General features: G+C 37.8%; 1 protein-coding gene across 1 annotated transcript in view; it reads left to right on the top strand.

Moving 5' to 3' along the window:
• CFAP46 (cilia and flagella associated protein 46) overlaps window positions 1–17975 on the top strand; it is a 93539-nt gene that overhangs the window by 28767 nt on the left and 46797 nt on the right. Inside the window, exons 16-24 of the mRNA XM_086752003.1 lie at window positions 2753–2898; window positions 3804–3937; window positions 5494–5706; window positions 6981–7188; window positions 7522–7671; window positions 8421–8528; window positions 10333–10514; window positions 12556–12687; window positions 14901–15066. Of these exons, the coding sequence (XP_086608129.1) occupies window positions 2753–2898; window positions 3804–3937; window positions 5494–5706; window positions 6981–7188; window positions 7522–7671; window positions 8421–8528; window positions 10333–10514; window positions 12556–12687; window positions 14901–15066 (1439 nt within the window). The remainder of the gene's footprint in view (window positions 1–2752; window positions 2899–3803; window positions 3938–5493; window positions 5707–6980; window positions 7189–7521; window positions 7672–8420; window positions 8529–10332; window positions 10515–12555; window positions 12688–14900; window positions 15067–17975) is intronic.

Here is a 17975-nt window from a genome sequence, read left to right as displayed (position 1 = left end):
CTTGCTCCTTGAGGATCTGCTGGAAACTGACCACACGTGTTAAGAGAGTTATCGGCTCAGGGAAAGTGCACTGTAAAACCACTAACTCCTTGCTGGCTTTTACATATCTCTGTTGGTTTTGGCTTTTTTTTTCTGCCTAGGAATTCATAAAACTCACCTTTAAGAATAGATAAAATTCTAGTACACACCTCGTTGGCTGGGTTGTTTTTTTTTTTCTCTTTCCAATCTTAATTGAACCTGTTCCACGTTTTTTCTCTAGATTGTTTCCAAGGTCCACTTAAAACAGGGCATTAATTTACCTGTTTTCTTTCACAAGTTTTGCATCTCCAAACTAGCCATGTTTCACCTTGCATCTCTTTTCCAAACTAAAGGGAAAAATAAGTACTTACCAGAAACTCAGGGCAACCACGCACCAAAAGAGTCATTAATGGAAACTGGTATGTTCTTTTTTTTCTTCATCGTCAAGATAAAGGTATCTTTCTCATACTCTGAATGTTTACAGGGCTTTATAATTCTATCTGTGTCAATCTAAACACTTTTCCTGGGTACACAGGAGATCAAGACACTTTACAAATCTGTTCCAGAGTGTTTAGAATGGTTCAGAGTTTGTTACAGGATTGCTGAAGTTGGTCAACACTTTCAGCGGCAGAACTTCACCAGAAATCAAACAGTAACTGTGACCTCGCTGAAAGTCTTCATTCTCAAGAACTGTAGAGTGGTCTCCTGGAAATCCATTTATACTTGCGTTGAGTGCTGCGTGTTTCTGTAAATGCAAAGGAAGAATACTGTATTTGGTGGAGCAGTCGAGGTAATCTATTCTGGGTAGTTTCTAACTGTGGGAATACTACTTGGAGTTAAATGAAACGTGAATAAGATCTTCCTGCCTTGAGTATCTGCAAGAAATTTGATTGACTGGAGTTCTCAGAGAACTGTTGGCATTGTTCATTTTCATGTTCCGATGAATTTTTCTTTACTACTGCTAATTCTAGGATCAGTGAGTGAGAAAAAAGAAAGGTTTCCTTTATATATATATATTATATTGAGGATACAGTAAAGATGCTTGTTGTAGTGTGAAGACCCTCTGCAGAGGCTTACTGAGTTTTCAGGCCTGAATAACGTGAAGATCCTCCACAGAGGCTTACTGGTTTGTCAGGCGTGAATAAAGGCAAATAATTCAAGTTGTTCTAGAGTTACGGAGAAAGAACATACCGGTTCCTATTAATTATGCTTCTGGTGCATGGTTGCCCTGGTAAGTACTTCTCTTCTCTTTAGTTTGGCTAGTCTGGGGAAAGTAGATGATCTTATAGGTCCCATCCAACCATGTGATTCTATGATTCTATGATTCTATGTGATTGGTCTAGGAACCAGAAACAATCCAGTCAAATTATCAGACTGTAGGTTTTATGAAAACAAACCCATTACTTTTAAAAATAAATTAAAATATTATTTTGGAATATTAGAATATGATTTTAAAAACTAGACAAAGACTAATAAATTAGATTTATGGAAGAGTATGGAACTTGATGGATCTAACAGAAACACTAGTTGAGGACATTACTTGGCTGTGAAGAGAGGCCAGAAAAAAAAAACAAACCAACTTTGTGTATCCCACTTTTTATGCCTTTCCTCAAACACCTACTGTTGGCCAGCAATGTAAGGGGAACCCCCTGTGACAGCTTTTATGCTCTTACTTTGTTTTTATATTAAAATAACCTTAGTCCTTTCTCTTCATTATTAAATCATAGAAAAAATAATACTTTTTTCTCTTTATTGGTGTGTATGTTGCCAGAAAGTCATCCTTATCCGTGATTTAAACACACTGAGATTTTTAGATGCTACATAATGCCCTGCGCTCCACTTCCATTGAAGCAATAAAATTTAACTAGAGGCCACAGATTAGAGAATCACAGAATTGTTTGGGTGGGAAGGGACCGTTAAAGCCCACCCAGTCCAGCCCCGCTGCAAGTAACAGGGATGTCTCCAACCAGATCAGGTTGCTCAGAGTCCCGGCCAGCCTGGCCTGGAATGTTTCCAGGGATGGGGCATCCACCGCCTCTCTGGGCAACCTGGGACAGTGCTCCACCACCCTCAGTGTAAAAAGTTTCTTCCATTAAAACCATTGCCCCCTGTCCTACTGCAACAGGCCCTTATCAAAAGTACCTCTCCGGCTTTCTTGTAGGCCTCCTTTTAATATTGAAAGGCTGCTTTCAGGTCTCCCCGGAGCCTCCTCTTCTCCAGGCTGAACAACCCCAGCTCTCTCAGCCTGTCCTCACAGCAGAGGTGCTCCAGCCCTCTCATCATCTTTGTGGCCTCCTCTGAACCCTCTCCAACAGGTCCATGACCTTCTGATGCTGGGGGCTCTAGAACTGGATGCAGAGCTGCAGGTGGGGTCTCACCTGAGCGAGGCAGAGGGGCAGAATCCCCTCCCTTGACTCTCTGGATATATTAATATTGATGTACTTTTGGTATGCATATTATGACTGGAGCAAGTTATTTGCTGCAAATATAGAAGTTCCTGCACAAATGCAGCAAAATCAGTGGTAACGAATACTTCAGCACTGCTTATGAAGAATGGGTTTGGAGCACAATAAATTGTGCTGATGGGAAAAAAAAAAGTGAAATAATTATTGGTCTGTACTTGTTAACTCTTGTGGATTTAAGAATTTGTGGGGATTTTTAAATTTTAAAATGAAGGTGATTTTTTTTTCTGATTTGCATGGTAATAATAATTGATTGATTTATTTATTTTTAGCACAGAAGAAGAAAGCTATTACAGCTATGATGGATGATGGTCAAGGTGACAGCTTACCAGGAGATTCGTTACTACCTACTAAATACTTCTCTTTTGAAAGAGATTTACTCAGAATATTAGCAGAAATAAGATTCATTAATGCAGAGGTAAATTAATTACACAGCTGTCATTCGTATTTGTTTCATTTAGCTTTGTTTTATGTATAAATCATAAAGCACTGGAGTTTTGAGTTTAATAATTACCTGTCTCCACACGAACTACCTGATAGCGGTCTTCCAGTACCTCAGGGGGGCCTACAGGAAAGATGGGGAGAGGCTGTTCAGTAGGGCCTGTTGCGATAGGACAAGGAGTAATGGTTTTAAAATAGAGGGGGGTAGATTTAGATTGGATATTAGGAAAAAAATTTTTACAATGAGGGTTGTAGAACACTGGAACAGGTTGCCCAGAGAGGCGGTGGATGCCCCATCCCTGGAAACGTTCCAGGCCAGGCTGGATGAGGCTCTGAGCAACCTGATCTAGTGGGGGATGTCCCTGCTCCTGGCAGGGGGGTTGGACTGGATGACCTTTAAAGGTCCCTTCCAACTCTAACCATTCTATGATTCTATGATTCTATGAAGAAGTAGTTTCATGAAGCGTTTTTATCAAAATACCCATGAAAGTAACTATAGCAATAGTTTCACTGCAAGTGTTGATAACATTTTTTTTACAAGGGATTCTATTGTAAATGTTTTATGTTTGACATTATAGTTCTGGATTCGTAAAGTTCCAGCATGATTAAATATCTATATCTATATCTATATATATATATCTGTAAAATACATGTATTTTTTCTTTTCTTAGTGAAATTATTTAGTAAAATCAGCTGTAGGCAGTTGGAAGATTACGAAGTACTTTACGTTGTATTTCATATAGTTGTACATGCCTGCACAACATCTGAAAAACCAGTTTGTATTTTTTAATTTTTGAAGACATGGCAGTACTTATACTAAGTCACAATCTATTTCCACAATGATAATGTGGGTAGAAAATTTATTTCTCTCTATCTTTCCAGGCAACTGTTAATTTATTAAGATTGCAGGGAATTGAACTGAATGATCGCGCTGTACCTCCTGAAGATAAAAGCCAGTATCTTACAGGATGTGTTTCCTATCTTCCTGAAAGTGATCCAGAGTGGAAAACATACAGGTGCTTTTCTTTAATATATAACAAGACCCTAGGAACTCTTAACAGATTGTTATTACCACACACAGATGATAATTGCAAAAGTGATTTCTTCTCAGTAAAATTCATTCTCACCAGGTGCTTCATAATTTTAGGTAGTCATGGTAACGGGAAAAGGAAAAGAATCTAAAAAAAATGTTTGAAATATCTTTTCTTTAGTTTACCTTCATTCTGGAGTGTGCATTTTATTTTTCATTTAACATTAATTTATTTGAAACTAAAAGCTATTATCCCAACCTTAACTATTAAGTCTGTGTTATATTGACATTTAGACCATGAAATTCTGTATTTAAAAATAGATTTTTCCCAAATAAAAACCCTTTGTCTTGCTTTATAGCTTCTATAACTATTATGATGTCTGAGTACCCAAATACATACAATGAGTTCCTTCGGTTTGCAAAACTAGTCTGTTCCATCCAATCAACTGAAATGAGTAAGAGAGAGGAGAACGTAGCAAGTATTGGGTTTTTTTCTGGTCTCGCACAATTATTTATTGTGAAGGAGGAGATGTGGGAGAATTCTGAAGATGATATTTAAATTCTCTTCTCTTCACATTTGTACTAATATTAGCCTTATTGTGACAGTGATCATGTCCTGAAAGAGAAGGATGTCAGAGTTGTGTCCCTAAGTCTGTTCAGTAAGTCTGAAGATTGAGCGAAATTTCTCACACTGTCTGCTTGCAAATATTCCGTAAAATCAGAAGAAGTATAAACTAATCGGAACCAAGGGACCAAGATGATGAGGATTCTGTTCCAGAATTTGCAACTAAGCTGTTCTTGAGTTTACTCAAATGGATTAAAAACTCATAGGAAAAAAAGCACTTTGGTCTGCTGTGGCCTGTACCGTGGTTGACACAGTAATACCCTGTGTCAGTTCGTGCTTTTGGTTTTATGCCTTAACCGTGGCCACTCTGTATGGTCAATTCGAGGCTGTATTTTTAATATTGTTTTTTCTAAGTAATGGTACATCTTGATAATAAAGGAAAAAAAAAGAAATAACATTATTCACAGAAAGTTACTGCATAGAGTATGAAAAGTATGTTATTGTATTAAAAACGAATTTAGCATTTTGGAACATCTGACGATACCTTTGAGTGCAAGAACACACGCACTTGTTACATGACAAAGACACCTCCTGAACACTTGAGTGGAATGCCTTACTTGTACCTGTATTCAAGTAGAGCACTGTCATGGTTATTTAATAACATCTAGCACTGTAGATTCACACATGCAGTTTAAAAAGCTGTGTGGATGAAGCATGAACTGTAGCTATTATTTTTTAAGCTAATGCCATTTGAGTGTCAGAGACTCTTCATTTTATATTGATAGTAATTCCTTTCCTGAGTCATCTCATCCAAGTAAAATACAAGTTAATGGATGAAGAGTTAATGTATGCAATTCAAAAGTAATTAAAAATTTGTTGTTGTTGATTGAGATATACTACTGCATATTTAACCTTAGGATATAATTCCTTCTAGTGTTGAATTTTGGAATAACAGATTCTTTATACTAATTTTGTAGTTTATGGATAGACTACTTATCTCGGTATGCTATGGAAAACTTCCAACGTGCAGCTGAAATAGGAGAAGAATTGAATGAAGCCTGGATTGTTCATAATGCTGTGGTGTATGTCTTAAACTACAATAGACATCTTATCTCTTCAGGAAGACAGAGGGAAATTACTGAGTGTCTGCAGATTCTTCTTAGAGCCATCAAGGCTGTTGGGCACAATGGGTAAATTTAGATGTTTGTTTACGAACATGCTCTTTTTTTCTAAAACAGAAAAAATATTCTTGCAAACATTGTAAATCACTTGGTGTTGTGAAAGACTTATTGATTACTTTTATTAGTAGTAGAAGGACGTGGATGTATACAGAGTAGTTCAGAAGATAAATTTAACTTTGTGGTGTGAAAATGACTTTTAATCCTTTCTATTTGTTATTTGTTACTTTTCACTATAAGCTGCATTAGCTTTAGACAAGGCACTACAAATTTCTCTTCATTGTGGAATAGCAACGTGTGTGTGAAATAGCATTTTGTTAAGCTAGTCGGAAAGAATCGGGAACATTTTCTTAGCCTGTGAGTTTGCAGGACAGCTTAATATATGTTTGCTTGCTGTCAGTTGCTCTGAAGTTGAGTTATATTGTAAACATAGTTCATTATAAGTACTTCTAATGAGAGTAAGGTCGTTACTACTGGTTCTGAAGGATAAGAAAAAAGAGGAAAAAAAAAAGGGCATGTGCACATTAATACACCATGAAAATGGAAACATAGATTCCACAGTGATTGAGAGAAATCCTGTTCTGTAGAAAATGCAATGGGAGAATGATTGACTATTGCAGAGGAGATGCTCAAGTCAAAGTCTGAGGGTGGGACAAAATCCTGGAAATTTTAGCACATTATTGACAGTGACCTCAGCACAAGGCGGACTGTTCAGACCAACAGCAAAGAAGGCTCTTTCACAGGTATTGGAGAACAAAGCCCGAAGTGCAGTTTGTACAGAGGTGAAGATTGGTAATACTTGCTTATTAGCATGTATCAACAGTAATCTCTTAATCATAATTCAGTTTGTTTTCTGGGGCGGGGGGAGAATTAAAAAAAAATTCCAGCTCAGCGGTTGACTGGCGTGAAGAGTAATACAGTGTAATAAATAAATGATTTTATATGTGGGTTTGGCTTAGGTTAATTTTTTAGGAACCAGTTATTATTTTCACGCATAGCAGCCCACTAATACAAAATTATATTTTAAATGTGTTTGACATAAATATGATTTTTTTTTTGTGAGGAAATAGAAGATTCAATGATAGAAAGAGCTGAAAAAATACGATGTAAACACTAGAAGTTGGATGTAGTTTTTTGTATGTTTAACCATTTAAACTGCTTTTACAATGGGAATTTTTTTGGTAACATCTATTATTTTATTTTCTAAGAAAAATCTAGACTTACAAGTCACATCCCTCTTTTGATCTGATGCAGTATGCACTTCTGACTTTTGTGTTCTTGTACAGAAGTACTACAATTTTATTGATGTTATGTAATGCTTTGGCTCGGGGCTTAATTCTTTGTTGGATTCCAAAGCCAAAACTTGCTGAGAAGAAAAAACAAGATGCAGCAACAGACAGAAGCAGAAAAGCAAAGAAACATGAAAAAGCAAATGTCATTGAGTCCTTTTCAGTAGATCCCAGTGGACTTCCTGACATCAAAGCTGCCTTAGAGGTACAAAGCCGTCATTTTTTGGTAGTCTTTTTTTTAGTCTGCTGACATATATTACAATTCATATAAATTGAATTGTCAAAATTTTTGCAGAACATAAGCTAGCATATTTTATAGTTCCTGCCACCACAAGTCCTCCCCAAATGCACAGTGAAGTTCCTTACCGACTGAGGCTGACTACTGTGACTTCTGTTTGCTGTATGGGTTTACCTAATGGAGATACTGTGAGGTTTATGTGCAATAATTTTAAAATAACTGATGGATGGCGTGTTCCATACAAAGAGCTTTCCACATTTCTCCTATGTTTCAGTCTTTTTTTTTCTTCTTGGTGTTTAGATTTGTGAATTTGCCCTGAATGTGACAACTGGAACCACACCTAATGAAACAGTACCTATTGCTGCCCAACAACAGATTATTGCTACGTGGGTCAAAGCAAAACAGTTAAGTCAGCAGCAGATCGGACATAAACTTGGGACTCAGAAGGAGGTATTATTTCTCTGAAATCCGGCGTAATGGTGAAACTTTTATTTGAAAAATTAAAATTAAGTTAATAAATTCATTTAATAATGACTGAAATTATCAATGTGTGTTTTCTTCTGTATATTTGAATAGGATATGAAAATAAATTTTGGCTGTAGTTCCCATAGATCTTTACAGAATACAGCCAATTTTTCACAATGGGCATAGCAGTGAGTCTACATTTCTTAACTCTACCTTCTATTTTTAGCTGCCAAGAATAATTATGGTGATGTCTGCCATGTGATGATGCTATAACAAAGTTGATTTTGCATTCATACATCTAAAATAATAAAATGGCTACATTAAAAATGTACAACAAAAATGAACTGTTTTTATATCAACATTTAATATGATCTCTTTATATATAGAATATGGACCTTGTAAGTTGGAAATCAGTATTTTATTCCTATTTTTTTATTTTATTATGTCTGTAAAACTGGAATCCCTCAGTGATGTATGGAATTTACATTCGTTGTATTGTTGCTATGTTTCTTTAATGTTGAAACTAGTAGTTCAGAGTTCACAATGTTAATTAGAAATAAATAAATGCATAAAACTTCCCATTTTAAGGACACAATAAGGAGAGGAAGACTTGCTTAATGCAAATTGAGGTGGTCAAACATAGTTATTATTACCTTGTCATCTCAATTAATGTGCTTAATAATGTTTACTTGCAAAAAAAAAAAAGTTCATGTTAATTCTTTGTTTTTGCTTAGAATAATGATGAAGAACAAAATCCTATGGCAAGAATTCTTGTTGGTCTAGAAATGTATTCCTGTAATGGCTTGGGTCTCATGGATTTCACTGTCCCTAGCTTATCTAAGGTATTTAATTTTGTTTTATTAGTTCTTGAGTTTTAAGAAACTGCATAGTATAAATGTGATTTCAATTTCAGTTTTGGATGGAAGCAAAATAGGTTTTGAAACTTTGGTTGTATCATTATTTCCTTTAAAACTTTCCAAGAGATTGAATAGTTACAACGGGTAGAAGATTGTTGTGACTGAATATTTTCATTTATCTAAAAACCAGATAGCATTAGAATACCAGTATTGGAATTGTTCCCATGTTGCTCTAAGAGATTATTTCCATAACCATCAGATGAGCATAATGAGTTCAGATGAATTTTGTACAGAACCATACTTCTGACCTTTAATTTTTTTTGTGGAGAAAACATTATAGAATCCTAGAATCATTTAGGTTGGAAAAGACCCTTAAGAGTATCAAGTCCAGCTGCTAACCTAGAATTACCAAGTCCACTGCTAAACCATGTTCCCAAGTGCCGCATCTATGCGTCTTTGAAGTACTTTCAGAGATGTTGACTCAACCGCTTCCCTGGGCTGCTGTTCCAATGCTTGACAACTTTTCAGTGAAGGAATTTTTTCCTGATATCCAATCTAAACTTCCCCTGGTGCAACCTCAGGCTGTTTCATCTTGTCTTACCACTTGTTATATCGGAGGAGAGACCAACACCCACCTTATTACAACCTCCTTTTAGGTAGTTGTAGAGAGGTATGGTTTAGGGTTTGTATTGGAAGTATTAATAATTTCAACAGAAAAACCAGTGTTATAGTGAATTTACTTTTGGAGTTGCAAGGTAGAATGCAACTACCATTTGTTACTATTTACAGAGTTAGGTGGCTTTTTGATGAGTCTTACAGGAGGCATAGTTTCTTAAAGGACTTGCTTTTGATCATTCTTCCATGATTACTCAGGCTGAACAGTGCAACACTTCCCGTGTGATCCTGCTCGTTACCAAGCTGGTAAAGAGTAAAGCTGGTGTGGAAAGATTTACACCCTGTATTTTCAAAACAGCGAGTCGTAGGCTTACCTGTTTGATAACCACATTTATAATTTCTGCCTTCTGTAAAGAGCTTTCTTAAAGGACTAAGATGTATTTCCCTATTTAGCTAGGAATCTGGTGACATTGTCTAACACTTTTGTAGAAGTCCTTCTTTCTAAAACTAGGATCTGGGTCCTTGTAAATACTTAGGTATCTAATTCTAGTTAGTCTACAGATTTATGCCAAATATTATGAGTCAGCTTTAGCTATTACTTCAGTAGCTTAGTTTTGAAGAATAGTACTGTAGTATCCTCATTTTGACCAATTCATTAACAATTCCCATTATCTTAAAAAGGTGGAACTTTAACAGATGCATGCAAAAGCAAGGAAGATGCTTAGATCCTATAATGAAACTATATGTGAAACACTGTTATTGTAAAACCAGTTCTATCTCCCATTTTTACCTTTCGCTTAGCTAAAATGGGCTCTGAATTTCAAAAGTCCTGTTCCACTGATTTTCAGAAGAGGGCTGAGGACATAAAATAAATCCTGGCAGATACTGCTGGTCAAAAAGCATGCGCAATTACAGCTGAATTTACATACAGTATTGTAATACTTACTCCAGGGTGAATGATGCTTCTCTATTGTGCATTTGATTGTTCTCGTAACACTTTGCTTTTGTAGATTGTTTTATCACATACTTGTTCCATGTCCAGGTGGGTTCTATGGAAGGTACAGCTGTAAGCATGTAAGTGCTATAGAAAGAGCACAATAAAACGCAGAGATTTTTTTAACTCTTTCTTCTTTTTTATTTTTTTTCCCATTTTCTTTCTTTTCGCCCCCCCCAGTTAGTGAAATTGGCTTTAGAGTGCAGTTGGTCAGATTCCTTAGTGGAGTTGCAGACACTGACACGACTTACATATTTTGCATATGCATCACATGACTATGAAATGGCGATGACTTGTTCCAGAAGGATCTTACAATCGGATGAGAGTTTTTTTCACAACAGAGACACTAAGAAGTATGAAATGTAAGTACATGGAACTTTGGATGATGCTGTAATATACTTGAACTAAGTATTGAACAAAGGGTGTATAGGGTAAATGCATCTGATGACGTAATCAAAAGTGAAAGAATCTTGTTTACAAAGCAATTGTACAGTTAGAGGTGAAAGTAAAATTTTCCTGCTTCCGCTGACTCATTATCAGTTACTTAAGTACTGCAGATGATGATTTAACTGCAGCGTAGCGTGTGTAAAAGGTAATGTGAGATCCAGATTGTTGCTCTGGATCCAGTTAAGGAAGATACATGGATTTTGTTACCCCATGAGTCAACAGGTCATATATTCATGCATTTGAGTGACTTCCTGGGGAGCACTGCTTTTCTGAAGTGGCCTCTGGCATCATAGTCTTTTCACGCTTTTGTCGTTTCCAAGCAGGAAGTAGCTTATTCTTGTTCTTTAGCTGATGCAAAGTGCTTCCAATGCTGAACACAAAGGCTCTAATACACAAAGGGTCTACACCCAGTTCATGAAACAGGATGGAGCTGTGAGTAATAACAGGTGACAGCAGCTACTGTATTCCAAACTCTAGTGTCAGGTAGGCTTTATGTCTTTATTACCACCTGTGCATATGGGTGCAACAGAAATGTAACTGATTTCTTTAGAGGCCCAGCATCTTGCTTAACTGATAATTTAGAACTTTTATCTCGAAGAAAAAGAGGAAAAAAATGTTTGGTTTGTAAATGGGTCTCTGGTGGAGTCCTTTATTATAAAAAGGTTATATCCTTTTATTTTTTTTTTGCGAATTTCCTCCAAACACAGAATGTAATTTTATCAAAAGAGGAAGGAACCAACTGCATTCAGTGACAATTTGTTGGAATGTAGGAAGTTTGAAAAAAAAATATGTAAACCAGTTCAGATACAGTTTATTGTTCATTTTTCTTTCTGAAAAATAATTTCTCTTTAAAAAAAAATTCTGCTCTTTGAAATTATTTTTTTTAAAAACCAAATCAGTTATCTTAACATGAAATATATAGTTTCAGAACATTACAGAAATTGAGAAAATACTTGCTGTGTATCTATCATGATAAAATGTTTGATTCTTTGACGAAGAAATGTAGTCATGGATTGCCAATGCTATTTCCGGAGAAATGGAAGATAAACTTACTCTTCCCCTGGTAAATCACAGCTTCAGGACAAAGAAGGGATAAATACTTAATTTCTTCTTGTTAACTTGTACGGTAGAACACTGGTGTCCTCTCCTGGACACAAATCATAACTGCATGATAGTTCTCACCACAGGGTAGGAACTGGGCCCACTAGAATGTCTACTCTATACAGTTGCACATTGTAAGTAAGACGTTTAAAAAAAATCCTGCAAATTGTATTACTTCTTTTCTTACATAATCACTATTAACCAAAGGTATAAAATGTATTTACTTACTGATTTTTGACTGAGTAAAAGCTGGGACTGAAATTTACATTCTTTTATTTGAAGGTGTCCCTGCTCCTTGCAGGGGGGTTGGACTGGATGACCTTTAAAGGTCCCTTCCAACCCTAACCATTCCGTGATTCTATGAAATGTAGTGAAATATGATCCAAATTAATTTCTTCAGAGCCCTATGCATGGTTTACCAGACATAAGCAAGACCAGTTCCAAAAGCAAGTATAAAAAATTGTCTAGTTTTCCCTATTTCAGTTTTTAATTGCTTGCCATGTAAGTTTTGACTTTGGACTAATATTTTATTTGGTGTGCAATAGTGAATAATGGGAGAAAACTCCAAATCTATTTTCTCCCATTCCTAAGTGTAGATAATAATTTTAAAAATCTGATTTCAGAGTTATTTTCATTAGAGCAGTGAAAAAGATATTTTATTTCTTTATTATCTTTTCACAAAATGTTCAGCCTTTTGAATATTTTTTGATTTGAAAAGAAAAGTCAGTAGAAGCATTTGTAACATCCAAAGCTAGGGACATCTATTTAGTAACAACTTGAAAGCATCATTAGTAGGAACTGGTATGTTCTTAGACTGTAAGACTAGCACTTCTTGAATTATTTGCCTTTATTCAGGCCCAGTAACAGACTGAGACAAGAAATGTTAAGCGCTACTGCCTGTATACAAGGAACGAGTATAATGGAAAATTTGTCTGGAAGAAGACATTTGCGTGTAGCAGCATCAAAAGCCTTTGTTCAGAGTGCCAGGTATGTTTTATTTTGAAAGAAGACTAATATAAAACAGACCTAAAATTTGATTTATGGATCTGAGGATCAACATATTCTCTCCCAAGACTGATAAAAATCAAAATAGTTGTGAGTTGAAATACTTAATAAAGGATTTGTCAGATTTTTATAGTTTAGCAAATTTATCAAGTACCACATCTTCCACATAGCTGATCTTGTAATGTCATAGAATCATAAGAAAATCTGATTGGAAGGGACCTCTAGTCCAAACTCCTGCTCAAAGCAGGGCCAGGCCAGGGCTTTACCCAGTCTGGTCTTGAAAACCTCCCAGAATGGAGACTGCACAACCTCTGTGAATAACCTGCTCCACTGCTTGACTGTACTCATCTGGGAACAGTTTCTGATTGTAACCACTCTGAACCTTTCTTATTTCAACTTACACCCATTCTTGCTTGTCCTGCCAACCTATAAAGAGCCTGGCTGCTGCTTCTCAACAACTTTGTTGAATTATTAAGACACTTCTTACTATGTCCCCCAAAGCCAACTCTTCTCCACGCTGAACTAGCCTTTACTCTCAGCCTCTCCTCTTAAGGCAAGTACTCCAGACCTTGGATCATCTTGATGGCCCTCCACTGAGCTCCTTGCAGTTTGTCAATGTCTGACTTGTGTTGGCTGTGGTCTAGAGGATGATAATCAATTCCCTCAATCTATTGTCTGTCTCTGTTAATATAGCCCAGGATGCTGTTGGTCATTGTTGCCAAAGCGCACTTCTGACTAGTTTTCAGCTTGCTGTCTGCCAAGACCCCCACATACTTTTCAGCAGAGCTAGTCCTCAGCCTATGCTGTTGCAGAGCATCATATTAATATTGTGAAGTGTATGTCATGAATCCAAAGTTTAAAGATTGCTTTAAATACTGAATAGGCAGGAGAAGATGGTCCCTGCAAGGAGCAGGGACATCTCCAACCAGGTCAAGTTGCTCACAGCCCCGTCCAACCTGGCCTTGAATGTTTCCAGGGATGGGGCATCCACCGCCTCTCTGGGCAACCTGGGCCAGTGTTCTACCACCCTCATTGTAAAAAATCTTTTCCTTACATCAAGTCTGAATGTACCACCCTCTATTTTGAAACCATTATCCCTTGTCCTATCACAACAGACCCTGTTAAAAAGTTTCTCACAATCTTTCCTATATGCCCCCTTTAGGTACTGAAAGGCCGCTATAAGGTCTCCCTGGAGCCTTTTCCTCTCCAGGCTGAACAGCCCCAACTCTCTCAGCCTGTCCTCACAGGAGAGCTGCTCCAGCCCTCTCATCATCTTCATGGTCTCCTCTGGATTTGCTCCCACAGGAGCTGTTGGGGGCTCCAGAGCTGGACACAGTACTCCAGGTGGAGTCTCACAAGAGCAGAGTAGAGGGGAAGAATCCCCTCCCTTGATGTGCTGGACATGCTCTTTTTGATGCAGCCCAGGATGCGGTTGGCTTTCTGGCCTGCAAGTGCACATTGCTGCCTCATAGAGTCATAGAATAGTTTGGGTTGGAAGGGACCTTTAAAGGTCTTCTAGTCCAACTCCCCTGCAAGGAGCAGGGACATCTCCAACCAGATCAGGTTGCTCAGAGCCCCATCCAACCTGGGCTTGACCGTTTCCAGGGATGGGGCTTCCACCACCTCTCTGGGCAACCTGCAGGTAGGGTCTCACAAGAGCAGAGTGGAGGGGCAGAATCCCCTCCCTCAACCTCCTGGCCACACCTCATGTGGACATCCAGCCAATTCCTTATCCACTGAGTGGTCTGTCCATCAAACCCATATCTCTCCAGTTTAGAGAGAAGGATGTCGTGCGGGACAGCGTTGAATGCTTTGTACAAGTCCAGGTAGATGACATCAACTGGTCGTCCCTTGTCCACTGATGCTGTAATCCTGTAGATAATGCAGTAGATTATTCCAGTGTGAATATCATGTTTTTTAATGAAGACTCTTGAGCTAATATGATACAGAAATACAGTAAAAGCATCAATATGGTACTTGTTTATTGCTGCTTGTGCTAAATATGTGAAGGTGTTTTGTATATGAAAATGGAAAACATCTTTTTTATGAAGCTCATATGCTAACCTCTCGTTGCCGAGATTATATATGGTGGTGCCTAGATAAGGTAAATGTGGATGTTTGTAGAAGTGAAATCCTTTATTTTGGCTTGAGAGTAATTTATTTTCCTTCATTAAGCTGTACTTCACTTTCTTCAGGTATGCAGGTGAAGCCGGAAGTTACTCCCTTGTTATGTTTGCAGCTAGGCACTTTTGGAATGCGTGTTTACCTTTGCTAGGTTCTCCACATTACAGAGAACAGTTTAAAGAGCCTACTGAAATAATTCTTAAGAGTATAATTAAAGCAGAATCTAAAAAGAAACAGGTAAGAACATCTCATAGGTATTGTTAATTGTGCTTGTGTTTAGTGATTGGTACTGATGATAAGGAAAAGTTTTGCTTTGCTCCGAAGCTCTGGGTGCATACTTAAGATACCTTTCTGAAGAGGAGAAGGTGAGTTATTTGTCATAAACACATATATGGTTTCTTACCTGCGTTCACATAGCACATATTCACATGTACAGGGAATGTCATACTCTTTTTTTTTTTTTCCGTTTGGTGGTGATTCTGGTTTTAGGCAATTGTCAGATGTGCAACAGTTTTCTTCAAAATAATTAGCTGTCTAAAGGGCTGTAGTATTTCACTTTGTGATGCTTACAAAATAGAATGTTTAGAAAATATTCGAAAGAAAATCCAGAAAAAAAAAATCTGTCACTTCTGGAAAGAATGGTAGTAGAACTTAAAACACAAATTCAGGGGGGAAAAAAAAAAGTAACTAAATTAAGATTCCCCACACCAGCAGATTCAAATTTAACTTCTGCCAGCAAAAAGGAATTTCTACTTTGCATATCTTCAGGTTTTTTTAACAGACTATTTAGCACTTTGACAGTAGGAAGGATTATTCAGACTCAGTGATAAAATTAAATATATGTTGATTTTGAACAGTATGTGTAGACTGAAGAAGTCATCCCTTTGAAACAACATGTAGGTGACGTATCATATCGTCTTGCCATAGGATATTTCTTCTGCACACTGAGGCATCCTTGCACAGTTGCAACTTTTCTTACTTTAGAATTCCTGGGAGCTGATCTGTTTCTCTTCCTAGATTTGATTTACATGTCAGCGAAGCTGATGTGAGATTCTTTTACATTTCCATGGGCACAATTACAATTAGAGCTTGAAGGGTTTGCTAATAACTCTTGCATTGAAGCTCAGTGGTACTAAGGTGAGTCTGCATCTCAGATCATCAGGCAGTGTAGTACAAAAATAGACAACTTAATTCTGATTTCTCTTCAAGTCATGTATAAATGGCAAATAATCAGAAATAGTGACTCATCTGCTTGGTTTCCGGTTGTGTAGGAGACAGAACTGATGAGTACACTGTGTACTTGGAAGCACAGTGAAGACTGTAAACTTAATGGAACTTTGACAGTGTTTGGATATGTAACAGTGATTGCCCATAGGCACAGTTTTGAAGGTTTAGTCATTTGCAGAGACAATATATTTAAAACCTATTAAAAGGAATACCTCATGATGTCTATATAGTTAACTCACTACTACAGCGTATTTTCAGAGCGAACCCTTAATAAGTTGTATTAAAAAGCAAGACATCAATGTAGGTAATGAAAGTGTACAGTCATAGGTAGCATAGACTTTTAATGTCTGAAAATGTTAGTCATTCCTATGTGTTAGACAATATGTTAACTTTTAATATTAGTTAGTACCCAAGTATTTCCTATAAACAGAGCATTCTATATTTTATTATTTCCAGAGTTACTGATTTTTTTAATACATGCTGTAGTAACCATTGTAAGAGGCAGGAACTGGTCTCCAGTGATCCTTGATCACGCTAACTCTAGGCAGTGTTAAAACGCAGTCACATCTGGAGACGTGCATACCAGAAGATAACTTTTAGTTTAGCTCAGCAAAACAATAGTTCACTTACTTGAAATATGTACCAGCCTGAAAACTAAAAATGGATTAAAAAAAAAAGTAAAAGACAATACTACAAAGGCTTTACTACTACTATTACTAGCTTTCTTAAGATTACGGTTTGTTTTTTTCTCTGAATGTGCTGTGGTCAGCATTGAAGCTGTCCTTTACCTTCATGTTACTTCCACAGAATCATAAAATCACAGAACTATTTGGGTTGGAAGAGACCTTTAAAGATGTCTAGTGCAACCTCTCTGCTGTGGGCAGGGACTTCTTTCGCTGAATCAGGTTGCTCAAAGCCCCGTCCAACCTGACTTTGAACACTTCCAAGGATGAGGCATCCACAGTTTCTCTCGACAACCTGTTCCAGTGTCTCACCAGCCTCATTGTAAAAGGTCCCCTCCTTATTTCCGATCTAAACCTACCCTATTCCAGTTTAAAACCATTGCCCTTTGTCCTATGACTACAGGCCTTGGTAAAAAAATCTTTCTGCATCTTTCTTGTAAGACCCCTTTCTATAGTGAAAGGCCACAATAAGGTCTTCTGAGAGCATTCTCTTTTCCAGCACTCTCTTTTCTTAACAGGAGAGGTGTTCCAGCCCTCTGACCATTTTCATGGCCCTCCTCTGGACCCACTCGAGCAGGTCCACATCATTCTTTTACTGGGGATCCAGAACTAGATGCAGTACTCCTAAGTGGAATCTCACCAGAGCAGAGTGGAGGGAGAGAATCACCTCTCTCAACCTGCTGGCCATACTTCTTTTGATGGAACCCAGGATGCAATTGGCTTTCTGGGCTGCAGGTGCATGTTGCCAGCTCATGTCCAGTTTTTCATCCACCAGTATCCTTAAGTCCTTCACCGCAGGCCTGCTCTCAATTCATTCCCGAGTCTGCACTGACATTGGGGATTGCCCCAACCCGTGTGCAGGACCTTGAGCTTGGCCTTGTTGAACTTCACCAGGTTTGCACCAGTGTGCTCTTCAAGCCCGTCAGGGTCCCTCTGGATGACATCCCGAGGGACCTCTAGGGAGTCAACTGCACCAGTCCGCTTGGTGTGATCAGCAAACTTGCTGAGAGTGTGCTCAATCGCATTGTCTATGTCACTGATGAAGATGCTAAACAATATTGATCCCAGTGTGGAACCTTGAGAGACACCACTCATTATTAGTTTCCCCTTGGACGTTGAGCCATTGACTAATTCTTCGGACGCGGCCATCCAGCCACTTCCTTATCCAGCTAACGGTCATCCATCAAACCTATATCTCTCCAATTTAGCTCAAGAACATTGTGGGGCACCATATCA

Source organism: Chlamydotis macqueenii, chromosome 7, assembly GCF_036417535.1.
Source record: "Chlamydotis macqueenii isolate bChlMac1 chromosome 7, bChlMac1.mat, whole genome shotgun sequence".
NCBI lineage: Eukaryota > Metazoa > Chordata > Aves > Otidiformes > Otididae > Chlamydotis > Chlamydotis macqueenii.
The sequence above is the reverse complement of the archived record's forward strand: the minus strand, read 5'-3'. Positions and strand labels throughout refer to the sequence as shown.